The sequence below is a fragment of the Cynocephalus volans genome, chromosome 7 (assembly GCF_027409185.1).
Source record: "Cynocephalus volans isolate mCynVol1 chromosome 7, mCynVol1.pri, whole genome shotgun sequence".
NCBI classification, from domain to species: domain Eukaryota; kingdom Metazoa; phylum Chordata; class Mammalia; order Dermoptera; family Cynocephalidae; genus Cynocephalus; species Cynocephalus volans.
Genome location: NC_084466.1, coordinates 35,193,381 through 35,221,038, shown reverse-complemented (window position 1 = coordinate 35,221,038; position 27,658 = coordinate 35,193,381). Strand labels below are relative to the sequence as shown.

The window sequence follows — 27,658 nt, the reverse complement described above, 5'->3', positions numbered from 1 at the left end:
AAGAGATGATGAGATTGTAGCACCATGCCATAGTGAATGGATTAATAATGGTGGTCAGGAGCATGGTTTGGAAGGTTTTAAAAGGAGAGTGAACGAGGTTAGTATTTTTCTTGCTCTCTCTGCTTCACCATTTTCTGCCATGTGAGACCCCTGCATTGCTGTAAAACCACCACCAAATAAGACTAATCAAATGCGTTCCCTGGACTTTGGACTTCCCAGCCTCTGAAACTGTAAGCAATACATTTCACTTTTTTTATAAACTACCCAGTTCCATGTATTTTGTTATAAGCAACACAAATGTACTAATACAGAACTGGGGGGGTGGGAACCTGGAAACTTAAATGCCTATCAATAAATGACTGGTAAAGTAAATGACAGCACATTTAGACAATGGCATGTCACATCATGTAGCTATCAAATAAAATGAGGTAGATCATGCTACACGTTCATGCATTGCAAGAGCTCCAGAACATGCAGTAAAAAGAAGCAAAGCATGGAACAGGTATAAGTCCGACTGAATAGAAAAAAGAAAAGGAAGGATAGAAACGTATATGCTTATATATGTATAGAATGTCTCTGTAAAGATACACCAGTAGTTGTTTCTGGGAAAATCTAGGAGTTACTGGAGGAAGAAATATTTTTCATTGTACACATTCTTATATTGCTTAAACTTTCCACCATATACAATAAATTTTCAAAAAATAAATCATGTGTGTTTATGTATACACACACACACACACTTTAAAAACAAAAGCTATCTAGAGGAAGTACTCACAAAAGAAAAGAGGAAGGGTGAAGCCCGCCCACTCTACCCATCCAACTCACGGCTTCCTGTGCCATAACCCAGCAGACTCGAGATTCCGGGATTTCCCAATCAGTAGTGCTGTGCTTTCTTTAGAGAGAAGGGACATCAATGACTGGAGATGAAGCAGTAAAAGGGCCCCAATATCAAAAGTGCAGATCTTCATTACCGACATTCTCTAGAACCTCATCTTCATGAACTGTACTTCTAATGAAGGCATATCCCATAGCTTGTTTCCTTGTCCCTACACACTTTGAGAGGTCATCTCTATGTACAGTCCTCATATGCACAACTGGCAGATGCTGCAAAGACTCAGGTCAAAGAAAATGTTTGTCAAGGATGTCCCTTCCTCATTGAGTACCAAACCAGCTATGTGTTCTTGGCAATAAACTCTGGGGAAAAAACCTGCTAGGCCTGGCCCAGCTGCCCAATCCTCAGTGAAAAGTTTCTCTGATGACATCCTGCTCATCATTAGTCCCACAACAATTTGAGAAGCATTCCCAGGGTTTAAAGAACCCCTTAAATGAAATTAGAGCAGCATTCAAGGCAATCTATACTGAGGAGCCAAGAGGAATAATTAAAGCAGTGAATGTTTTATTCTTTAGTGTTTAATAGAATACATAACAAGTCACATAATCAATGATTCGTTACTTCACATACAGGGAGGAAAACAGTACTGAATGTCTCTGTTATACAACTGGTTGTGAACAGGGAGAACAAAAATCTCTATAGAGCATTTAGATGGTTGGAAAATCCTCAAAGTTTGGGCACGTCTGAAAAGACTTCATCAATGTCTTTTCTAAAGTAGAGAGTGGGGTTTTTTTCTTTCTTGGCTGTTTAATTAGAAAAGTTTGATATAATAATTTTTTTCTCTCCTTATATTTTGAGAAAATGGCTCAATGAAAGGTACTACTTGTCATACAGCATATTTAACAATTTCAGAATCCCAGACAGCTCTGTGGGAATCTTCCATTGTTTAGCAGATAATTTTTCAGATGCCTGGAAAAATTTAAACAATTAACATCTTCAAAATTAATATCCATGATGGATGTTTTAATCCTTTGTCACTAAATGATTACTAATGCTGTCTGAGTGGTCACAGATGAATGGTCATCATTTATATTCAATAGTAACAGCAAAATTTATCTGCCTGTCTAGTCACAAAGACAGTTGTATAATAGTTTACATTACGATTAATGTCCACATACTTCAAAACACATTTAGAATTTTTAAAAATGGCTTGAAAAAAAGTCACAAGATATATAAGTGACAAGAATTCTTGGTTAACTAGTCCATCCTCCTACCACACACGATTTTACTCTAATGTAGATACTCAGGTTGAATTTCTTCTAAGTTTCAAAGGCCCCAGTAGAAAATCTAAATCCTCAAGTGCAAATACTTTTAGATTTTTATTGACCAAAACTGTGACAATGAAAAGTTAACTTCAACATAACTTGTTCCTGCCTATATGAACACCTATTTCAGGTACTATAGACACAGGAATAAGAGTATCTTTTATTTTTCAAGATACAGACTTAAGTCATCTAAGAAAACTAATTCTGTTTTTAAATTACTTATAGTAAGGAAAAACAGAAAAAAAAAATCAAAGCGAAGAATTGACTCTGGTAGGTTTACAATAAAGATATTCAGCTATCTTAAAAACTTAAGTCAATTGAGTAAAGCATTTGTGATTTAGACTATAAAAGAAATTCTTAAGGAATTCAACTCCTCCAGTCTATACTTTTCTAAATAACTGCATCCTAATTTAGCATTTTTTATGTGGGAGTACAAAAATGATTTTAATATTAGATTGGAATTTACCATTAACTTGAAGAGTAAAAAACTATCAAAGCTTCACCCTACATGGCTTTAATGTAATAATATTCCATGAAAAATTCCAATAAAAATTGGAATGTTATGAGCACTGCCAGTTGCCCATTTTGTCTGAGTATTCGCAGATTATGCATTTCCTCAGAGAAGCACCAGGCCCCATAGATACATATATATGGGTCTGGTTTGAAAAAGAAGACAATTTTGGCTAGTATTATAAATTATCACTTTGTGTTAATCCAAAAAATCAAACAAGAAACACAAGAGTAAAAACAGTATTGAAAGAAAAAAAAATTAAGTCTCACACCTTCAAGGAATATTTTCCACAACATAACATTTGAAAAATTAGAATATGGTTCATAGTCTACATGTATTTAAAAAAAAATAGACAATGTGTCAAACACTTGGTGCAAAAGCATGGAATATGGTACCTGTTTTTTAACCACCACTGTCAACAATTCCTTTTTAAAAAATTAAATGTTATTAAAAGTTTAAGGTCACCCAGTTGTATTTATGAATGTAAATAGTAATTAGAGCAACATATGTAAATGAATGCCTCTCTGAGTCAGATTTATGTAGTCATAATTATCCAAACGATTTATAACATTCAGCATCTTTGAATGGTATCTTTAGAGGTCTTAGTCAAATGGACCCTCAATACTATGTCCAAGTTCATAGGTGATAACCACTTAGTAGACCTCAAAGTATCTTTCTGTGCCCAAAGTACATGGAGGGGCAGGGATCCAAAGGTGCTCAAGCCAAGTCATCTTACCTCAGTTATACTATTTACCCAATGTAAAATGAGTTCCCTATCTAGCTTTCATTCTGGGCTAAAAGTAGAAAGTTTTCATGTATCAACTTCAAGTTCAGAGGGAACATAAATCCCTAGAAAAAGAGGTTGGTTTACTGTCCCTAACCATTAAACTCCCAGTCTTTCAAATAATGAAGGGGGTTCGGGGCAGGGTAAGAATAAGTAAGATGTCTATGCACAAGACAGTGGAATAGCTCAAAGTTTCACAAGATAAAATTCATAAGACTTGAGTGGCAGAGACAAAACTTTAGCAGCTTCTCATGACTGACTCCTGGGGCTGAGTCTTGCTATATGTTAGTGGTTCTGATCTGTCCTAAGATGTTCTCAGTCATGTGCTTTTTGGTGAGCAATCTAATAGCATGCCATACAGGGTGGAGAAATCTCTATGACACTCATTTTCAGCCAGTGAGAGACAGTCCTACATGATTCCAGTAAGTTCTGATGCATTACCTAGTCTGAGAACAAACTCAACACATAAGCAAACACAACTTCCTGGATCCTGCTTCCATTTAGCTTCCAGATACAGTCTTTGCATATAAAGGCAACTTTACTTTTCTAAAAATACAACTCTAATAAAATACCTCAAATCTTTCTTGTCCCCAATTTTAAAATAAAAAGAATTAGTGGATTAAAAATACAGGTACCTTGATTTTAAGTAGACAGTTAATCAGTATATGATTAGCATACAACTAATATCCAAGCGAAAAGGTATAGAGCAAACTCAGTTTTACAATTATGTATTTTTCATAACCCAATTTACCCATAGTCAAGGATATAAGAAACTCATCAAAACGTAGCTTTAGTATATACATCATCTGATACACATTATTGGGAGTAAATATAGGAAATGTATATAGTATTAGTAAATGAATTAAAAAACTAAATGATTCGTGTAAAATGTTCATATATGGTATATACAGATTGGATCACATGAGTCTAAGAATAAAACTTCCAATTTGTAACATGTTATGGACATAGTAAGATACAGTACAAGATTCATTTTTAAAAAGAAAGAAAAATTGCACTAATTTAAACACTGAAAATGGGTCTTACAAAATCTTTAAAAACACACTTCAGAGAAAGATGCTGGAACAAACAAAAAAAATAGAAAGGTTTCTCCATCATCACAGAATATCCAAAGGACACCTCACAGCATGAAGCATGACAAGGATTCATTTCCCTTTACTTACAGTGTACACAGGATATGCATTGGGAATTTCTTCCACATGAAGATAAAGGCATAAGGCAACCAGGTCGCTTCCTGTTTCTGTTGCATTTACCTAAAACACCGTTTTATTGCTCAGCTCACTGTTAAGTACTTATCTGCCTTCATTTAAAAATACTCCATTTTATAGCTATCCCCAGATGGGCAGCCCTTGGTGATTTATTTCTCTGCAGCTGTCACTTGCAAAGATTCCACCTTAACTTCAAACAAATTGCATGAAAGTGGCATTTTCAGAAGGTTTTCAAGTTGGCCCAGCAGTCAACACTTGCTGGGTGTGGAGAAAATGAAGATTTTCAATAAGAGAGCTTAAGTCTAAGTAACGAAAATCAAACTTATTTTGCTCAAGTAAATAGATTTTAAAATCAGGATTTATAATCAACAAGAAAATGAAAGTTCAAAAACTAAAACCCTACTGGGTAACTCTTTGGTCAGATTATATAAGTGTTAACAACCTCTAAGTTTAGGACTCAAAACAGTTAGTTCAATAAACTGCCAGGTAAGAGTAGGTCTGTTGTTTAATCTTTATAAAATGCCTTGCATGTTTGCATTTACTATTTTATATTTTTAAAGGTGCATGTAGTCAAACGGATGGCACGAACTTCCAACTTTCGTATAATAAATGAGTATGTCTGCTCCTCCCTTCCCACCCTTCTACCCTCTTTCCTCCCTCCCCAGCCCACCCCCCAAGTCTTAAGCTAAGGAAGGTCCTACTGCCATTCACCACAAGAATACGGGCTTTCCTAACACCCGCGGCGTGCATCCCTGCCCAGCTCCGTTACAGTCACTGCCAAGTGACTTCCCGCAGCGCTTGGAGACCAGGGCAGCGTCGCCCTCCGGGAGGCGGTGCCCTTTCTCTCTCTTGCCAGTAACAGCTACCATGTCAACCAGCTGAACCAGAAGCTTCTGGCGATGAGCCGAGGAGAAAGGGCGCCTCCGCAGGCAGGAGGATCACTTTCTACAAGTATAAGTCACAGGCGAAGATCTTTTATCTGTATGGAAAAGATACGATCCTTCACTGTGCCAGCACTAGATTCTGCTTCTACCTGTAACTTCTCAAAACTTTACTCAGTCACTGAACTGCCTCCATGCGGTCCTAATTCCAGGATCAGAGGCTTCCATTCAGCCTTCTAAAACTCTGCCTTTAAAGAGGGTCAAAAAGATTGTGTAATGACCTTTCAAAACACTATCCCCAGACAGTGTTATCAGTCCTGATCTCTTAAACCGCGAATGAGTCATAAGGGCTCGAGAAGATTTCAAGGAATCTTCTACACACTGGACACGGTCCAATCAGGTTCTGAACAATTCAATCATTCCCAAGTACTTGGTGACTCTGTGGCCACACTGCCCCCCTAGATCCAGCCTGAAGTGCGATCTGGGGAGGGGCGGTTTGAGGCAGGGAATCCAGGTAGTGAGGGGTGGGGGTACATCTGGGCGCTCTCGGTTAGTCGGGTCCAAAGAAGACGGAGAAGCCGAGAGGATCTGCGGCTGCAGGTTCTGAAGTAGGGTGGGCTACTGGGGGGGGGGTCGGGGGGGTCCCGGGGACAGAGGGCAGGGGACGTGGGGGGATCTATAACCATCTCCCGGACAGGACGGAGGGGGACTGGGCGCTGGAGTCACGAGGGGGTCTGGGGAGCTCACTCCCTGCAGAAGACGTACTCGGTGTAGCTGGTCCAGATCTTGTCCTCGCTCTGGTCGGTGCCGCTGGCAAAGGCGCAGGTGCCCGTGGAGCTGCACGCCACCATGTGGAAGCCCGACTCAGACAGCTTGTCGAAGGCCTGCTCCAGGAAGTTGAACTTGAGGTAATAGCGCGAGGTGTAGCGTTCCGGGGGCCGGTCGGGGTCCCGGCTCTCGTTCAGGGTGTCCCCGAACACCTCTTTAGCCAGCGATGTCTTGCCGCACACCGTGATGCGCGCCACCCGCCGGAACTTGGCGTCCGCCTGCGCGTCCCGCCCGATGGTGTAGGAGCCGCGGTAGCCAATGGTGATGTAGCCCGAGCGCCGGCTGCCGTCCAACGACTGGGACGGCGTGAGCAGCGGGCCCGCCGCGCCCCCGGACGGGCTGCGGCTGGCCAGCTCCAGCGTGGGCGACGGCGCCCCGGCCGAGGCGCCCTCCTGCTGCTCGGGCTCCGCGTAGCCGAGCGGCAGCAGCTCGTCGCCCAGCGAGCCCTCCTTGTGCACCCCGCGCCGCGGGGGCGGCGGCGGCCCCGGGCCGGGCTGCTGGGGCGCCCCGAGGCGACGCACGAGCTCAGGCAGCTCGAAGTACTCGGCCTCGCGCTGCAGCCGGCTGCGCTCGGGGAAGTAGTCGGGCAGCACCAGCTGCAAGTCCCGCAGGTAATCCAGGATGTAGCGGAACAGGAAGCCGTCCCGGTCCAGAAAGAAGCGGCCTTTGCTGTCCCGGGCCAGCTCCTGCGGCTGCTGCTGCGTGAACATGCGCCAGAGCAGCGAGTCAGGCACCGACACCACCGTGCAGCGCCGGGTCACATACACCTGGCCCCCCACGTTCAGCTCCACGATATCGGGGAACAGCGGCGGCTCCGCGGAGGACGACGACGAGCCGCTGCCGCCCCCGCCGCCACCCCCGTTGGGTAGTCCACGTGTACTGTCCGCCAGAGCCATGGCAAAGAGGTGGCCGGGCTGCGGCAGTGGCAGGGAGCAGGGCGACGCTCAGGAGCCGCAGCCGCCTTTCCCGGAGCCCCGGCGCCGGGACGCTCGCTCAGCCCCGAGCCCCGGCCGCCGCCGCCGCCACCACCGCGAGCCACACGGAGCCAGTACGAGCGCGCCGCCGTGCGCCCCCGCGAGCCCCGCTGCGCTCCGCCCGCCTCACCGCGCGCTCCAGGCGAGTGCCGGGTCGCGGCCCGCGCACCGCTTAAGTAGAGTCGCCTGCGCCGCGGCGCGCAGGAGGCGTGGGCGGCTGCGGAGCGGCGGAGCCTCGCTCCCGGGCGGGGAATCGATTTGCCTCTGAAACGCTGACGCCGCGCCCAGCCGCTGGCTCCACCCCGGCCTGCGCGCGCGGGGGGCGACCGGACTCCCGCCCGGCACCCCCAGCCCCACCCCGCTCCGCGGTCCCACCCCTTCCCGCTCCCGCCCAACTTTCTTCCTCTTCCGAAGTGTTCAGAGCCTGGGGCTGACGCTCTTCTTTAGAGGGGCAGTCACTGTGCCCCCTGTCTTACTAACCCCACCCCACACTTGGGGACTCTGGAAAGAGGATGTCAACTTTCGGGCTCCTCACGCCTCGGGAGTGGAAATGCGTGGCCGACTCCGAAACCGGCCACTTCACACGGTGCAGCTGTGGTGCTGCCTTCGTCGGTCGTCGTGTCGCCGAAAGTTCTCGAGAGAAACAAAAAAATCCTGGAGAGACCTGGGGCCGCCCCAGCCAGGGGTAACCAGATTTTATTCATGTTGCGGTGTAGCCTCGAAAAAACCCTGGAATCGAAAAGCAGGTCTCAGTATTCTGCCGTAGTAGGACGCAATCCGATAGCTTATTATCTGGGTGCAATTGGTTGGGAGACCTCAAAATGAGGAAATGAGCTGATATGGCAACGGGGGAAATTGGGTGCGCTAAACGTGTGTCTTCGGGGCGCTCTTGCACGAGGGTGGCTGACGCGGCCACCTCCCCGCAGTGCCACCTCTGGCTTCTCGGCTGGGTGGGGCCTCTCCCGCTTGCTCGCTACACACGGCGTGCATAACTCCCAGCACATTCTCAGGTTTTATATTTTTTTATTTATGAGTGGTTTATCTGATCACTGATTTGGGGAGGGGGGTAGAGAGAGAGAGAAAGCCAAGAAAGGGTGAGAGAGGAAGGAAGGAAGGTAAGAAATAGAAAGAAAAACTCCTGAGCGCTGCAGGAAGAAGACAGGAGTGGGTAGAGGAGGGTGGTAAGAAATCAGCGGGTCGTTGAATATTTGCTGTGCACTTGCTGTTTGCTGGGTGCCAGGTAGTGAAGAATGCAAAGGTGAAAAATCTCCAGGGCGCTTTCAGAGGAGCCGAATAGGCAAAGGGTCAGAGGTCTGAGCAGTTTTCAGATCAGTTTGGAGTACAGACCGTCAATCAGGATAAATCAGGCGAGATCTTTGTTCTCAATAACAATGTTTACCCTTTTGTGTAACTACCCAGTGAGCTTTACAGTCTCCTCACGGAGATGTGTCATTTTCATTTTGAAATGTTTATGTCTGCGGCACAATTATCGCGCTCGTGTCAGTGTGCTGAAATAAGATCAAGCCCCAAACCAGCTCGCTTAATTACAAGTACAGATTTTGGTACTGAATATATTTCACCATTCTTTTTTGTTTTGTTCTTTTGGATAAATAATAGATGACACAAAGGTTCCAGGTTCCAATGCTGGATTTCTAGGTAGTTGTGCTACTAACCGTTTTATCAGTGTCACAGGTCTGACAGAATCAGTCTCTTTTCTATAAATCCAAGAAAAGCCTTCTCTGTATCAATTCTGAACATGTTTTTTCTTTCATTACTTTGTTCATTGAATCAGCAAATCCTGTCAGCTCTACCTTTGAAATACTTCCTCACTGTTATATATGTTTCACCATCTGCCTGTCAACACCCTGATACGAGCCACCATCACCTCTTGCCTGGATTACGGCATTGGTCTCATAACTGTTACCACCTTTACCACTGTTATAACCTAAGTCAGATAAGTCACCCTGCCCGGAGTCCCCCAGTGGCTTTCCATCTTACACAAGAGCAAAAACCAAAGTCTTTGCAGTGGCCTGCAAGACTCTACATGTTTGGAGCTGTCCCACTAGCACCTCTCTGCCCCACCTCCTGCCCCTCTCCCAGCAGTTCACTGGCTTTAGCCATATAGGCCCGTCCTGTTTCCTCAGGGCCTTTGCATTTCTTTCTTTGCCTGAAAGACTCCTTTCCAACCCTCTGCTCCTCCCTCCCCCCACACCCCCGTATCTTCCTCACCTTGTTCAGGTGCCTCCCTTCTCACCTTCTGCAGGTCTCCACAGCAAGACCTTTCCTCAATCACCCTATTTAATGCAGCACAGCCCCGCTCCAGCAGCTTCCCTTCCCTGCCATATTCGTTGACTGTCAACCCATGTTGGAATGTAAAGTCCAAGAGTTCAGAGATTTTTGTCTACTTGATTCAAGCTACATCCTCAGTACCTAGAACAGAGCCAGCACACTACAGGCATCGGATAACTATCTCACTCATTTATTCCACCAATATTTATTCAGTGCCTACTACTATGTTCCAGGAAGCATGTTAAAAAAATGATCACTGCCCTCTTGGAGCTTACAGTGTTGTGAGAGAGACAGATAATACATATATGGATAAATAAGCCCATTTCAGGTAGTGTTAAATGTCACAAAGAAAATAAAATTGTGAAATGAGATAGAGGAACTGAGCTTACAGTGTTGTGAGGGAGACAGATAATACATATATGGATAAATAAGCCCATTTCAGGTAGTGTTAAATGTCACAAAGAAAATAAAATTGTGAAATGAGATAGAGGAACTGAGCTTACAGTGTTGTGAGGGAGACAGATAATACATATATGGATAAATAAGCCCATTTCAGGTAGTGTTAAATGTCACAAAGAAAATAAAATTGTGAAATGAGATAGAGGAACTGATGGTGGGGATACTACTTTATATAGAATGCCTGGGGAAGGCCTCTCCATGGAAGTGACATTTGAGCTGAATGATAAGAAAAAGACAGCCATGTGAAGTTCTGGAGGGAGAACATTCCAGGCAGAGGGCCAAGCAAGTTAAAGGGTTTCAAATGAGTTTAGTACATCTCGCAGTAGAAGTTTATGTATTTTATCATCTGCTTGTATCCTGTGAATCTCCAAACTACCATGGAAGTGATCAATATAAACTCAAATGTGAAAGATACTCCGCGCTTATACCCAAAGTATTGTCATTCCCTACCTCTTGAAATAAAATATTCATCCACCGCAAGCTAGTCTACTGCAGAAAAGCCATTGGTATTTCCTTATAGAAACCAGGTTGTGCATGAAAGACATAATAATGAATGTGACAGGTGATTTGAGACTGAAGGAATAATTTTATAATTAATTTTGTGTGCTCTATTTCTTGCCTATTGGTTGGTGTCACAAAATTCAAGAGAAATACAACTGGGGAACTTTGATGCTGGGATTTGAGAGCCTGAGTATGGGAGGAAGGGAGTCATAACTCTTTAGCATCTCCAGTATGTTAAATATGCTTAAATGGAAGTGGGTATAGGAGGATTCGGAAAACCTTATCCCTGTGTTTAGTCTCAATCTAGTTTCTGGTGATGGATACACTGATGGTCATTGTTCCTTTTCAAATGGCTCCTTATACTTTCCTAAATAAGAGACAGTGTGCATTCCAAGCACTCTGTCCTTTGATCCTAAAATGTATGATATTGGAAATGTCTTTGGACCTAAGTTCTCATCCCAATTGTATCTTCCTCCCCACCTACTATCTTTTCTTCCAGCCAACTTCCCTTTCCATCCCCCACCAAAGTACTTAGTAAATATTCTGTGTATCAAAAATTTGAGAAAAAGGATGAGGAACATTAAGAGAAATATAAAGTTAAAAGGGAGGAAGAACTGGGGTAAAATGAACTGAGTGCCTCTGAGGTTTGAATGAATTTAATATATGTGAAAATGATCTGTAAGCTGTAAAACACCATTCAAGTGTCAGAATCATTATTTTCCACCATCTGTCATGGTGCCTGACAAGTCTGCTCAATAAATACTGAATGAATAAAAGCATGGCAGAAACACTAAAATGAGTGCTGTAGAGGGGAGGAGGGACAGAGTCAGAAATTGCCCTAAACAAATGTTTAGTTCATTTATCATCCTCCCAATTTGTGTGAATCTTTTCTGGCTTTAAAAATCATTGACTTTTTGCATTCAGAGAAAGAAAAGAATCGGACACAAAGATAACATTAAGTTTAAGTAAATCAGGAGGCAAATGATCTTGATAAAGCTTTGACTAAAGATATGACAATATCGAATCTTAAAAAAAGAGAGAAAATATTATATGAGGGACATTGCCAAAATACTAGGTCTAGAAAATAAAGAAAATCTCAACATTGTGTGATCATCCCTATTGAATGATTTTTATACTTAATAGGACCAAACAGAAAAACAACAGTTAACCATGTTGGAAATTTTTAAATCTTTATTTCCATATCCTTACAAACATTGTTTGAAGCTTTTCCAGGAAATAAGTAATAATATAATAGCAAGCATATACGAGGGTACCTCAAAAAGTTCATGGAAATATTCCTACTATCTTTTAATTCTATTTTTCCACGAACTTTTTAAAGTACCCTCACATATAGCACTTACTATGTACAAGCCCTATTTATAGAACTCTACACGCATTAACTCATTTAATTCCCACAATAACCCTAATGTTGGTACTGTTATTACCCAATTTTTAGATGAGAAGCTAAAGCACAAAGAAGTTAACTCATTTTCCCAAGATCATGCAGCAAATAAGCACCGGAGCTGGGATTTGAACCCAGTCTGTCTAGCTTTAAATCTGTGCTTTTAAACCCTGCATTTGATAGCCTCTCACTTCTATCACAGCTTTACACATGAGGATACTTCAGAAAGTTCATAGGAAGATTTATCTTTCATTTCTATTTTTCCACAAACTTTTTGAAGTAGCCTCATATTAAGAAGTAAGTTATCTCTCTGCTCTCTCTACTTCCACCATCTTGCAATGTGAGACCCCTGAGTCACTGTCGCCACCACCAGGTGGACTTTGGATTTCCCAGCCTCAGAAACTTTTTGGAGGCTGGGAAGTCCACAGTCCAGAGGGCGCATCTGGTGAGGAACTCTACAGGATCCTTTGGTGACTAGCATATCACATGGTGAGAATTGCTTTAGCCAGAGAGACTAATTTCACTTGCTTATCTCATAAAATCATCAGAACCACACCCATGACAACCCATTAAACCATCAACCCCTTACTCCAAAAAAAAAAAAAAAAAGAAGTAAGTTCTATTGTTTTCCCTACTTTACTGATAAAAAGAAAAAAACCAAGGCAAAAAATGTAAGTAACTTGACCAAAATAACACAGCTATTTATCTCTGCTGGGGGCAGAAATAGTACTCTAAAGTCTATGTGCTTATGCTCTATAGTACTGGTAACCAGAAACTCAAAGTAGCCACTGTAAAAGAACCAGGATTAGGAAAGAGTTAAGTCCTTGTCTCTCATTTCTTCCTTCTGCCATATATCGATGGCACAATCCTGCCTCTAGTGAGAATCTCTGAGAATATATTTGAGTCCATGAATAGAGCTGACACACTACTATCCTACTCTTTGCCCAACTCAGTCCTGGACACACAATAAACATGACTTTATTTCTGGCTCTCTAAAATACCATTATGGTTTGCAAAGCACTAGGTTCTTAACATGTTTATTTGGTTTTATTCTGATCTTATTAACTCTAGACAAGGATAAAGTGAGGCCATGGAAATTGCTGAGATCTTGGTTCCAGTATTCTAAAGCAAGCAGTATCCACTGGTCTACTGGGACTTATAAAATTGAACAAATATATTGTATTTGTGGCTTTACATATCACACTTAGCACAAAAATAGCTGGACTTCACACAAACAGGTGATTCTGGAATTTCTTACCAAGGTTAATTGTTAACAGCACTGATGTTTCATAAGAATGAGAAGGCCTTGGTTTCAAATTGTGGTATTAGACTTGGAGGTTAACTACACATGAGTTATCACATTCTAGTTCTTTGCTGTTTTGAGTGCTTTTATATTATCAGGTTCACTTAATTGTCACAACGATTTTGAGAGGTATTGTATTAGTCCGTTTCTTTTGCTTATAACAGTAATATCTGAACTGAGTAATTTAAAAAGAAACAATGTATTTATTACAGTTTTGGAGGCTGGAAAGTCCAATGTCCAGGGAGCACATCTGGTGAGGTGACTATAGCAATGCAGGGTGTCACATGGTGAGAATGGCAGAGCAGAGAGAGACTAACCTCCCCTCTGGTTCTACTTTTAAAGCCCTCACAACCATGCCCATGACCACCATTAAACCATCAATGGATTAATCCATTCACCAGGGCACAGTCTTCACAATCTAATCACCTCTTCAAGGCCCCACATTTCAATTACCATAATAGTATCTCCTACCCTCTTAACACTGTCAGTGGGAATTAAGTCTCAATGAGCTTTGAGGGGATATCTAATCCACAGCATTCCGTCTCTGGCCTCTCAAAATTCATGTCATTTTCACACACAGATACATTCATTTCATCCCCAAACTCTCAACTTGTTTCAACTCAAAAGTCCAAAGTCTCATCTGTGAGATCCAAACAAGTCTCTATATTTCTAAGATACAATGGTGGGACAAACATAGAGTACATATTCCCATTCAAAAGGGAGAAATAGGCCAAAAGAAAAGCATAACAGGTCCCAAACAAGTCCAAAACCCAGCAGGGGCAGGAACAGAATGCAACCAAGTTCCTTGCACATTCATAGCAAGAGTGATCTTTACCCCAGTTTCTAATAAGCTCCATCTCATTTACATCTGAGATCTCCTCTATATGTCCTTTACTGTCCACATTTCTATCAGCCTTCTGGTCACCACCATTTAACCAGTCTCTAAAACGTTCCAAACTTTCCCTGGTTTTCTTGTCTGCAAAGCTTTCACAGGCTTCTATACTTCTATCCTGTTCCTCCAAATTCTTCCACACTCTGCCTAACACCCAGTTCTAAAGCTGCTTCCACATTTTCAAGTATTTGTTATAAGCAACACCCCACTTCTCTGGTACCAATTTTTTGTATTAGTCTGGTTTTGTCCATTATAACAGAAATACCTGAAACTGGGTAGTTTGTAAAGAAACAGTATTTATTGCTTACAGTTTCACAGGCTGGGAAGTCCAAAGTCCAGGAAACACATCTGGTGAGGGCCTTGTTGATAGTGACTAGACACAGACATGCAGGGCCTCACATGGTGGATGGCAGAGCCAAGAAAGAACTAACCTTTTAAAGCCATCAGAACCACATCCATGACCCCCATTAAACCACCCACTTATTACTCAGTGAATGGATCAATCCATTCACTAGGTATGGTCCTCACAATCCAAACACCTCCTAAAGTCCCCTCCCCCCTTTCAATTACCATAATAGGATTTTCCACCTTCTTAACACTGTCAGTGGGGATTAAGCGTGAATGAGCTTTGGTGAGACATCCAACCCATGGCAGGTGTTATCCAACCTGTGTTACAAATGAAGAAAGAAACTCCGAAAGGTTAGGTGACTTATAGTACCTCTCAGGTAGTACCAGAATACAAATGTTGCCTCTTAGCTAATTAATTTAATGGATACTTACTGACTCTATGTTTACTATTCTTCACAGTCTTTAGCAACCATATCAAATCGACTCAATGCCCCAACTGCGGGTTGTCATTCAAAATAGTCACCTTGGAGACTACACATTTATTTGAGAGATGTTGGAATCATTCGTCTTTTTTGACACATCTGTTTAGGAATTTTCGTCAAAGCCAGTTTGCACAAGAACATTGTCCTATTACTTTATACTTATGCCAATTTTTGGTTGATCTCTTTTTATAGGACTCTAAAACAGGGCACCTCACCGCAGGACAGAGCCACATACCTGAAAATAAATTAGAACAAAGCCAGTTATCATGAGTGTGAAACTAAGGCGATGATTATCAGTTATTCACCTTTTAACATTGGGTTTTAACGATCTCATCCCTGGAGTTCTCTAATATGCTGAATAGTATTGAGTTTAGGTTACTCAGAAAGAAGAAGGGCTGATTCAACTGCAGAGATTTTTAATATGTGGTTCCAGAAAGTCTGCATATTTCACTGTGTGGTTTGGACAAGAAGCCAAGCCACTGACTAGACTGTAATGGTTGACTTCTTATGTAATTGTATGATCATTTGTTTGATATAATTAAGGGGGTGAAAAAACCTTTCTCCAATTTGCTTTACAGTACTACAGAAATATGCATAATATGTCACAGTAAGGAAATGGCCTCAAAACATTCTAAACCTTATATTACTTAATATGATTTGCTTTTAGAAAATATGTTTCTTTTCCTAAAGTAAAATATAAATGGAAAAATCATATATTTTGTAGTTTGATGAACCTACAGTGTATTCTTCTCCTGGATTTATTTAAAATGTAGGATATTGGGCAAAGTCATATAAGTATTACAAAAACACCTACCTCGTCAGATTCCTGTGAGATTGAATGAGATGATATAAAGCATTTTATTCCACAGTGTCTGGTGCATAATGGACACATTGTGAATGTAAGTTTCTGTCCCCACCCTCCCATTCTCCTGTCACCATTAAACTTGTATAATCCAGAGTTTCTTGTTGAGTTTGCTTACCTTGTCCTGCTAGTTTTATTACTCTCTCTTGGATGACGTCTCCTTCATAGGATCTGAAATGGACAGGGTAAATGGCATTTCCTCTGCAGTTCCCCATTCCTTCCCAGTAGTCAGGCATTTCTAACACAAATTTGCTCTCTGGTTGGAAGACATAGTCAAAACCAGCAAATTGGAACTCTCAGTTTCAGGGCTTATTTCTCAAATTAGACTTTGCAACTTGAGTGACAATTTGCTAAGTTTTATCTCTTTAACTTAAAGTTTAGTCATTGGCAACACCTAGGAGGTAAAGTCTGGGTAGGGGTGGGCAGAGGTGTTCTAGAATCCAAAGACTAGAATATTTATATGCCCTAGAATCCAAAGACTTCCTTTCTGTGCCCAAGCCAGGGGCATAGACCAGGAAATGAGGAAGAACCAAGTCTAAAAAAGGGCAAGAGCATCATCCTAAACAACAACTGTATTGTTTCCCCATACCTTTCAGGCTGCAGTGGCTCCACGAGAGGAAGAACACACGTACACAGTGCAAAGGAAGCGGAACTTTTACGTGATTGCAGCAGATATTACTGGAAGAAATAGCGACAGTGCAAGAGACGTTTAGCTCCTCTTTACTCCTCATCCTTTTGAATGTTTATGGAGCATCTGTATGTGCCTGATCTTGTTGGAAGTCATGGATGGCTCCACAGGTTGATAGCGCAGGAGAACTTCCACAATGTCAAAGAGACCTTCACATGTGAAAATGGTAGGGAGGAAAGTTACCTTCCCGTGTGAGTCAGGGTTTTCAGAGAAGCAGAACAGACAATGTAGATAGCTCACCTCAAGCAAACCAGGTCAAACAAAACCCTTTTCCTCAGCATTGCTGATCTCATGCACCGTGGCAATACTGTAGACACAGTCACTTATATTTTTGCAAGGTATTTGACACCTCATTCATGCTGTCCTTTTGGACAAGATAAAGAAATGTAGGCTGGACAATAATATCAATTAAATGGACACATCTTTGATAAAAACAGGTATATTCAAAGATTGTTGATGAATGGAATGCTGTCAAAGTGAAGAGAAAGGACCAGGAGCAAGATTCTGTATGAGCACTTTTCTGTTGGACTTTTATTTTGTCAACAAATTAAACGAACATGTAGAAATTATGCTAATAAAATGTATAGATGACACAGATCTTGATGGGCTAACTAATCTAAGAAAGATGGAATTAACATTCAAAATCATCCACATAGTCTTCAGCAACAAAGAGAAACAAACGAGAGGATGTATGTAGTAAGGGTAAATGTAAAATCATGCAGTTGTTTATGATGCAGATTAGCAGCAATTCACAGAAAAAATGATCTGGGATGCTGCATCACTGCAAGTTCAAGAAGCCCATACAGTGGCATGGCTATAACACACACATGCATGTGGGCGTGCGCGCACGCACACACACACACACACACCAAATTCAATAGCTTTTAAAAGTTGGGAAGGACCTTAGATAATATTCAAATCAAACCTCTCATTTTACAGATCAAAGCTGAGCATGCGATCATAGAAGCACAATAACTGATAGTAAAACTACATCTAACATTTATGTGTGTTTGAGTCTAGGCATCACAATCTTGAGTTACTTTAATAGGCAAGGGTGTGTTTAAAGAAGTGTAAGGAAGGTTTTAAAGAATCTTAAGAACATTATAACTGCAAGGGTTTTTTATTCTCATTATTTTAGCCTAGAATTTACTAGAATAGTCTAGAAGGGATAACTATTAGAGGCAGTATGTCAGCTTGTTTTAGTCTGTTTGTGCTGCTATAACAAAATACCATAAACTGGGTGGCTCATAAACAACAGAAATTTGTGTCTAACAGTTCTCAAGACTGAGAAGTCCAAGATCAAGTCACCAGCAGATTCAGTGTCTGGTGAGAGCCCACTTCCTGGCTCACAGATGCAGCTTTGTCTCTGTTTCCTCACATGGTGGATGAGACAAACAAGCTCCCTCAGGCTTCTTTTTAAAGGGCACTAATCCCATTCATAAGGACCTAATCACTTCCCAAAGGCCCCACCTCTCAAGACCATCACATTGGGGGATAAGTTTCAACATGTGAATTTTGGGTAAGACAGAAACATTCCAACCACGGTATAGCTATATTCTTTCCAATACCAAAGGGCAAAACTTGGACATATGAGGATACTTCAAAAAGTTCATGGAAAAATAGAATTGAAAGATAGTACAAATCTTTCCATGAACTTTTTGAGGTACAAATAGAACTTAAAAGTTAAGAGAAACCTTACAAGAGAAAGTTCATGTTTAGCTTAAAGACAACTTTATGAACAACTGGAGCTACCCATTTACAGGAAGGTCCACTTCCACAAGAGCAGAGTTGCCATCACTGCTGTAGCTCTAAGCTGTAGACCCGTCTAAGACAGGCAACACAACATAAATGCGACTCTTGATTTTGGTTTAGAAGCTGCGCTAGATGATCTCTACTTCCTTTCTAATGTCAAGCAATTTTCTTCAACAACAAAAGGCATTTTTTCATATTTTTTTCTCTTGTTTTCAGGGGTCAAAACTTGATTTAACAGCTCAAATGTTAGGGAACTTAGAATTGTAATCAATATCTACTAGGTCTATACTTTCTATGTCCCAGGATCTGTGCCAAACAGTAAATCAATCATGTCTTAGATGCTTGAATACCTAGGGATTAGCAGATTTGAAAAAATGGCATAACTTTTTCTTCTCATTAAATCTTTGACTAAATGTAAAAGCAATACTCTCATTATCAAACACTTCCAAGTTTTATAATCAGTTTTATTCATTTAGCTCAATAAATCCAACCACACAAGTATAACAAGTGAATATTTATTAATAAATCTACTTTCATAAGTATGTTACAGTGCAAGTAAAAACCTATTAAGTAATACAGCATCAATCCACATAATTTAAATTATTTTATTGCACAAATTGATTTTTTAATTATATTGGTTTCTCACCTGTTCATATTACTAAAATTTATACTGTGTTATTTAACCCTTACGCTGGATAAAAATTGAAGCAATCATTATGCATTTGGCAAATGTACAAAGCAGAACAAATGAACTGTACAAAGCAGAATAAATCCTAATGTAAAATATGGACTTTAGTTAATAATAATGTATCCATATTGGTTCATCAGCTGCAACAAATATTCCACACTAATGCAAGATGCTAATAATAGAGGAAATGGTGGGGAAGATAGAAGAGTATATGGGAACTCTCTGTACTTTATCTACAGTTTTTCTGTAAACCTAAAACTTCTCTAAGATATAAAGTCTATTCATTTTTTAAAAAAAATTAAAACCATCAGATTTTCAACATCCCTTTGATTATCTGCACTTGGGCCATGCACCAAAGGAGTCTATCACGCTGCATTCATAGTCTTTACAAATATCTTATCCATATAGATATAGAGATACTACAGATAGAAAAAGCTTTTGTTTATCTCAGGAACTGTCTCAATGTGTGACATTGTCACAGTCTGGAAGTTTAATTTTACCATATCCAATTTAATATAAGACCAGGTGCCCTTAAATACTCCCCAAGGACAGCGGGATTGTTGTTCATGGTTAAGAACTTCATACATATTTGGGTGATCTGATCCCTTTTCCTGAAACAATCTCTGTCATCTTTCTGACCTTTCTAGCCTGTTATACTGACCCACCTAAACTGCTCGAGGTATTCAGCATTTTTGGTCAGTAGAAGTAACTGTCTCCATTTGTTGAATGACTATCACGTGTAAGGCTTTGTGTTGGGTGCTGGGATACAGCTATGTTTATGGCAGACAGAGTTCCTATCCTCAGCAGAGGGCACAGACATTAAACAAATTTGACAGTAAATAAAGAAGCCTATGTTTATCACATTCATAATGCACTCAACAAATATTGGTTGAATGAATAAATGAACTTGTCTGATTAAGAAAATAACCTGGGTTCTATTAAATTTTTCCTTTCTACACAGAGTTTGCCATAATACCATAGACAAAATAATGAATACATATTCAAACTGCTCCAACTGAATATCTTTTAAAATATTGGCATGATCATTTATTTGATGTTATAAATTTCAAGTAAGCCCTGACTATTTTTTTTTTATTTAAGAATAACATTTCCCTCTAGTTAGAGAGCAGTTTCAACTGACCGAATGATTATCCCTGAATGCTTCATCAGAGCACTGAAGAAAGTCTATATATACACAATGTGTGTTAGGTATTTGAATGTTCCAATCAAACCTTCAGATGTTCCATCAAGAGAAGCAGGGAGTGAACTCTCTTTTTGTCCTATCAGCAGGGTAAGGCAATAACAATGCACCCTCTACAGGACCATCAAAGGCACATGTTTTTTTCCTCCCGCTATTTTCAGCTACTCAGGTGAAGCTAAGAGTTAGATTCACCCAGGGAGGAGGCTGAAGGGGTAGACAAGGGAGTGAGAAAAATGATGCAATAAATCCAAGCTGTGCAAGCAGGGAAATGAGGGGACGAATGGGGCTTTCTCAAAATAACACTTAAAGACATCAGATTACTCTTCAATATTCTTTTCTCCTCAAAGGAAGAGTCCAGGGAACCAATAGAGCGTATAATGGGGTTTCTAACCAAGAGGGAATAATGGGGTGATCGTTTCCCAGCTCTAGCCTTCACCGTCTCTCTAGCTCATTACCACTTTAGCCTCCTTTATTAGCAATACATGTCTGAACCCTGCAGCTTAGAGACCACCGTGAGAGCAAAGCCTTTTCAGCTTCTCCTGGATTAATCAATATTCCTTTCACTTAAATTTTCTTTTGACCTTCAAAAGTAACCTGTGTTGGTGACTTGTACTCTTGCTTGTGTGAAAAAAGGTAGAATTGCTGGGTTCGATCATCATGTCATTTCTATTTCTGTCTGGTCCTACTTCCAAAGCTAAGAAGCAGATTCTTGTTCCTATCATCAGAAAGGGAAGGCAGATAAAAATTTCACATTCTACATGGCGGATGCTTAGCCAACCACTTTCAAAACACCGTATGATACAATAATGAATAAATTCAAGAGATATAGTCGTATCCGGTGCATGAGTAGTAGCCGGGAGGTAAGGAACGAGGCTGGTTTTGCATGGCTTTGCTGGGAGACTGCAGATTCACACGCGATGGAAGAAGAGTAGCACCTAGTGGTGAAAAGCATCGGCTGCACCCAGCAGGGAGCCGTCTGCAAGTCTTCCAGGAGGAGTATCAGCCACAAATCTAAAAGCACACTTCAGGCATTTTAAATGCTGGTATCTTCGATTCCTGAGATGGGTGTTTATCATGTTACAGATAAACACATTACAGATTTGGGGTCAACTTTATGTGCTTGAATATTTTCAAATAAAAATATATAGATGATCAGTATGTCCAGGAATTCAGAAAAAGATCCTGAACCTTTCAAGCATTGCACAGGTACCTAAAGTATGTTTGGTAAAATGTGCAGGTTAAAGTGATGTGTTTCTTAGGTGACCTGATATTTTATCTAACAATTATGTTTCTAAGTCTACTATTATCTTTGGGCAAGAGTGTTGGCTTCATAAGTAAGAAGTCAGTATTTCACTGAGGTTATTTCATGAACTTGGAAGTACTTGTTAACAGCTACTGTAAAATTCTCTTTTCTTCCAGTGATAGATGCCATAAGCATAGCACAGTATTTTACACATTTGGGGCATGAAAAAGTTAATAATTGAGCATTAAATAATGTTTATAGTGGAAACTAGGTTTAATTATATAGCTTATAGTTTGGTTGATGTTGATGGTGGTAAGCAGAAATAAAACCTTTTGTGCATACTTCAACTCCAAAATTAAATGTAAATTCAACTAAAATTTTATTTTCTTAGAAGGGGTGTAATCATATGAGTGTGTCATCTGTCCTTGAGGCCCTGATATGAAAAGACAGAATTGTGAACTACAAATTGCACCTATAATTGTTTTGTTTTTACTCCCTAGGCTCCTTTTTCTAATAGCAGACATCCCCCCATACACACCCAGGCCAGGCCAATCACTATATCTCACCCCTTGGCCCTCGGGATTATTCCAAGGGTGCTCAATCACAGTGCAGCTTCCAGCAACGGTATCTTTACCAGAACTAGCAGGGAAGTCCCTTCTTCCCCAACCCCTCTCTCCCCGGCCCCTTTGGTGGGCAGCTGTGGGAGGTGATGCTCCAGCAAAAAGAGACTTAATGCAGCAGAGCAGGAAATCAAGTAGGACAGAGGAGGGGGGGAAGAGCCCTCGAGGCATGAGTCTCTTGTTCTTGTCACCTAGGTCCCTGGCGTGCTGGGGTTCCTGTTGCTCTTCCCAGTGTTCTTCCCATAAATCTCTTTGAGATAAAATCTACTTTGAGATATGTTTCTGCATCCTGAAAAGGACTGCCTCATTCTACACTTTCAATATAAGGCATAGCTCTGATCACCCTAGTCAGAAAATCTCTATTGCTCTCCATCACTTAAAAAATAATCTCCAAACTTTTTTTTTGGATTTGTGATTTGGCTCTAATCTACCATCCCAGCCTTATCTCACTTTATCTAGTGAAACTAAATTATTCCTCACTTCTTCAAATACTCAGTACTTTCTCTTATTCATTCTGCCCCATGAAAATTATTTTCTATCTCTAGCAAGCACAGTTTCTACTTTCTGAGATTGCAGGGCTGGCTGTTTAGCTCAGTTGGTTAGAGCACGGTGTCATAACACCAAGGTCAAGGGTTCAGATCCCCATACCGGCCAGTCACACACACACAAAAAAAATTGATACTGTATTCACTTTTCAAGATTAACCACAAATGATTCATCTTCCATAAATTCTTCTTCATTACTCCATGAATCAGTTAAGTTTAGGTTCCACTGATTATAAATAAAAACCTTAAATCCAATGGCATAAAAATGCAAGAAATTTAATTCTTGCTCACATAAAAGAAGCCTGGAGGTAGGCATTCCTGGGCCGTTACAGCAACAACATGAACATCAATATATTAGTTTCTATGCTACATAACCAATTAGCACAAACGTAACAGCGTTAAACACACATTTATTATCTCACAGTTTCCATGGGTCAGGTGTCTGGGGATGGCTTGGCTAGATGGTCTCACAAGGCTGAAATCAAGTGGTTGCCTGAGCTACATTCTCACCTGGAGACTAGGAAGGAAATCACTTCCAAGATTCCTCAGGTTGTTGTCAGAAGTCATTTCCTCAAGGTTGTAAAAATTGTGTCCCCCAAAGTTCCATGCAGTACAAACTTAATCCTCACTGTGACAGTGTTAAAGGGGCAGAAGTACTATTAGGGTAATTGAAAGGTGGGGCCCTGAGGAGGTGATTAGATCATGAGGACCATGCTCTAGTGAATGGATTAATCCATTGACAGTTTAATAGTGGTCGTGGGAATGTTGGCTGTAAAAGGGGAGCGTGTGAAAAGCTCGTTCTCTCTGCTCAGCCATCCACCATGTGACACCTTGTGTTGCTGTCACCACACACCAACAAGGCACTCACCAGATACGTCCACTGACTTTGGACTTCCTAGACTCTGAAACTGTAAGCAATAAATGTTGTTTCTTTACAAATTATCCAGCTTCAGGTATTTCTTTTATAAGTGGCAGAAATGCACTCATATACATGTGATGAGTATCTCTGCCATAAACAAAAACAATGCAAGTTACCTTTATTGCACACCCAGATTTATGGCCATCTATGTGCTGATAGCTTCCAAATCTCTACCTCCATCAAAGACCTCTTCTAAATTCCTGATCCATATAGGCACTTACTGCCTGGACATCTTCATTTTCATATCCCACAAGCATTTATACTTTAATAAGCCTAGTTTATTTTTTTCTGGCAAGATAGCTGACTAGAGGTAACCAACCCTCACCTTTAATGCAAAAAATGTCCACAGCAACAAGTAGATAGTTACCTGTTGAGTATCTAAGAGAAAACGACGGAGTCCAGCAAAACAGTGATGAAAATCCCTAAGATCTGGAAACTTGGGACAGCAGCATAGAAAGACAGGGGAAGCACCTGCCCAAGAGAGACCCTGCACTGCTGGGACAAGGTAGGCTGGGGTCGGCAGCCAGCATTCCCACCACAGATGCCTGCAGATCCGGCTGCAAAGTAACCACGTGGCTCTCATGGACACTGAACCCAGCATGAGGAGCTTCTAAGAGCCCACAGGACTGTATTTTTCCACAGGGGAAGTATACATTGTCCCCCACACCCCCCTTTGTCTGCTGGACATCATTGTTTTGGGATAGGAGCCAGGGGAGTTTGGAGTCCCACTGACCCAGCGGGCTTGCCCACCCCAGTGGAGAGTGTAGGGAGAGCATGCAGGCCACCAGGATCCGCACCTTCCTCCCTCCACCCCGGAAGTTCAGAGCCTGCCTGACACAATGCACCCCACCCCCACCCCAGTGGACAGAGAGAAGGAAGTACAGCAGTCTCCTGCACTGGTTGCATGGATCCACTCCCACCTTCTCCAGGAGCTCAGAGGCCTACCTGACACAGCAAGTCTGCCTGCCTGCACCAGTGGAGAACATGCAGAGATGCACAGGCCACCTAGATCCACGCCCACCTTCCTCCTGAGCTCAGAGTCCCACTTGACACAGAGAAGGTTCAGGGAGTGAGCTGGCGCCTACTACTGGGCTCAACCAGAATCAAACCCAAGACACCCAATTCAACTATCAATATAGAGCATTTCTACAGGTAAGAGTCTCTCCCCCAAAAAACTATGCCAAAAATTAAGAGAAACGATTTCACCACCAGATGGCCAGACATCAATGAAGAGATACAAGAAGCATGAAAAGATAGGGAAACATGACTACTCCAAAGAAGACAATAATTCTCCAATACCAGACCCCAAATAACAGGAAACCAATTAAATGCCTGAAGAGGAATCCCAAATGGCAATCACGAGGAAATTCAACATGATGCAAGAAAAAATAGAAATCTATAATCAATAATGTTTTACTGCGTGTATCCAAATGACTAGCAGAGAAGAGATCAATTGTGCACATCACAAAGAAATGGTTAAGTTTTACAATGATGAATAAGCTAATTATGCTGAATAGGTCAATATACGTTGTATACATGTATTGAAATATAACCCTGTACCCCATAAATATGTAAAATTAATATGTTTCAATAAAAAATTTTTTAAACAAATGAACTAAACTTATTCTCCTTTCCCCCAAAACTGTTCCTCCTCTTATATTTCCTAACTCCAGTCACCCACATCAGAAAGCTGAGAGTCACCCTGAACTACTCTCTCCTCTACCCATTACATCCTATCAGTCACCAAATTTAGATTCTGCTTCCTTAGTGCTCTCACATTTGTTTCTTCTTTTCATCTGCATCAGATTTTCTCAACCTTGGCATGATTGAAATTTTAAGCCTCATAATTCTTTGCTGTGGGTGCCGTCCTATGTATTGCAGGATGTTTAGCAGCATTGCTGCGGACCTCTACCCATTAGATGCTAGTATTACACTTCCAAGTGTGACAACCAAAATAGTCCACGGACATTGCCAAATGTCCCCTGGTAGGCAGAATTTCTAATCCCCGATTGAAAACCACTGACCTGTTACTGTTTAATTTCACTTTCTCATGGTCTCAGACTTAGGTTGTTTTAACAGTTGTTGGGTTGGGTTTTGTTTTTGTTTTTTTAATTGACAACTCTGCGAATGAAATCTCTGCCAATATCACACAGCCTATCCACTCATGTCCCCCACTCCATTCCATGAAGCCATGTCTACATTACTACCTGAATGGTCTTTTTAAAAGTTAATCTGACCATATTGCTCTGCTGATTAAAGTCTCTTTTCTTGTAGGATGAAGTGAAAATTCTTTAAGAAGCCATTAAAAGTTCTCCATGACCATGACTTAAATGATTTCACTGCATCTTCCACCACCACTGGAGGAAAATGAAGGAAAACACCTGTTAAAGATGGAGGCACTTTTACTCTCCTGTTTTTGGTCTGTCTCAGCAGGATGTGAATACACTGTGTCAGCAAGATTTTGCAAGGCTTAACCACAAACCACAGACTTCCTATTGAGTTACCTAGGAGATGGGGAGATGATGGGAGGGGTTTGAGGCTGGCTGAAACATATATAATACCTGCTTTTTCCCCAATAAATTTGCTTAGTGCATGCACTAAGTCCCAGAACTTTGTGTCTGGTTGGTGGTTGACCACCTCCCCAGGTGGCAGCCCCTAGCTCAAGGCATGCTTTGAGCAACTCACCTTCCTGCACTGTCTTGGCAGGGCTGCATGTGACCCTGCTCCCTGAGGGACTCCTGGCAGAGGTTACTTGTAGTCCTGCCTCCTGAGACCCCCAGGACCAAGAGAAAGGTGCACACCACCATTCTCTACTTATAAGAACATCTTTGGCCACTGTGACTTGGCTCAAGCTCATAACCTCCTCTGTGAAGTTATTCCTAAACCACCATGAAAAACTGATTACTTTCTTCTTTGTTTCTCTGCCATGGCCTTGGTAGACTTCTAGTAGACGATATTTTGGATTTTTGCATGGCTGTTTCTGTTCACTGAATTGCAAGCTCCTTAGAGCTGAAGCCAGTTCTCCTTGACCTCTGTATTCCTAGTGGTTAAGATGGCCTCTGACAAAGGGTAGCCACCCAATTCTTTTTTAATGAATGGTGGAAGAAGGAGAGAAGAAGAGCCCTCAGGAATCTGTGATTCTGTGGGAAGACTTGGACAGTAAATTGGGCTGCAGAGATTGCCTGTTCCTCCCCCTAGGAAAGTCTTAGGGACTTAACTCTGACATTTTGGAGGAAAATGTAGCCTTAAATAAAAATAGCACCTTTCAAATGCCTATAAACCACGAGATCAAATGGATTGAAGCAACACCTTCTTTCTACATAGTATAATTTATTGAGCACCCACTAAGAGCTCAGGACTGTGGCAGGTACTATACAGATTTAACTGCAAAAATTACTGGTAAAACAAGAAATATTAAAAGAGCTGAATTCCAACTAATGTTGCCAATAATTGTGGTAAAATTCTAGGTACTATTGTATGAAATAAAACTCTAAACAGTGAATGTAGGTTACTAAAAGTAGCAGCAGGAGTTAAGCCTCAGATGCTTATATAACTTTAGAATGACAATGTCAGGAAGGGAAAAAGGAAAACCATGCAAGCAAGTGAGACATGTTTCATAAAATAATAAAGGACAGGACCTTTTTTAAGTGCTTGAGGGCAAAACCATGCTACAAGCTAGAGAAATGCTCATTGTCATTTGTTGAATATTTGCTATATGTCATACATGGATTTTCTAATTCTATGGGAGGTTTTAACTTAAAACTTCCAGTATGTTGACAAGTTAATAAAAGATCTAATAGCTTCTTCCCACTCAAGGGGCTGGAAAACCAAGTTGGCACAGTAGGTGGCGCTGCTTCCCCGGGGTTCTCAGCCGGGCATCCAGGCCACCACAGAAGCCCCTTCGGGAAGTGTTGGAGATCCCCTTAGTCCTGCCTCCCAGCTGCCCCGCTGCCACTACCTCTGGGTCACCCTATGTCCAGCCGTGCCAAGCTGTCCACCTCTTTCTGAAAGTTCCCTGTGCCAGCAATGCCCTTTTCCCCTGTGCCGTACCTACCAAATATCTACTCATCTTTTTCTCTTAAGGTCTTAATGATATGTCACCT

General features: G+C 41.5%; 1 protein-coding gene across 1 annotated transcript; it reads right to left on the bottom strand.

The window, feature by feature from the left end:
* Nucleotides 1-5,356: 5,356 nt before the first annotated feature.
* Nucleotides 5,357-7,393, bottom strand: KCTD12 (potassium channel tetramerization domain containing 12). Its single transcript, XM_063103156.1, has one exon. The coding sequence runs from the start codon at nucleotides 7,281-7,283 to the stop codon at nucleotides 6,303-6,305; it is 981 nt and encodes a 326-aa protein (XP_062959226.1). The 5' UTR covers nucleotides 7,284-7,393; the 3' UTR covers nucleotides 5,357-6,302.
* Between the last annotated feature and the right edge of the window lie 20,265 nt (nucleotides 7,394-27,658).

Coding starts and splice junctions, on each gene's coding strand:
- KCTD12 (XM_063103156.1), bottom strand. CDS start 7,283: ATGGCTCTGGCGGACAGTACACGTGGACTACCCAACGGGGGTGGCGGC.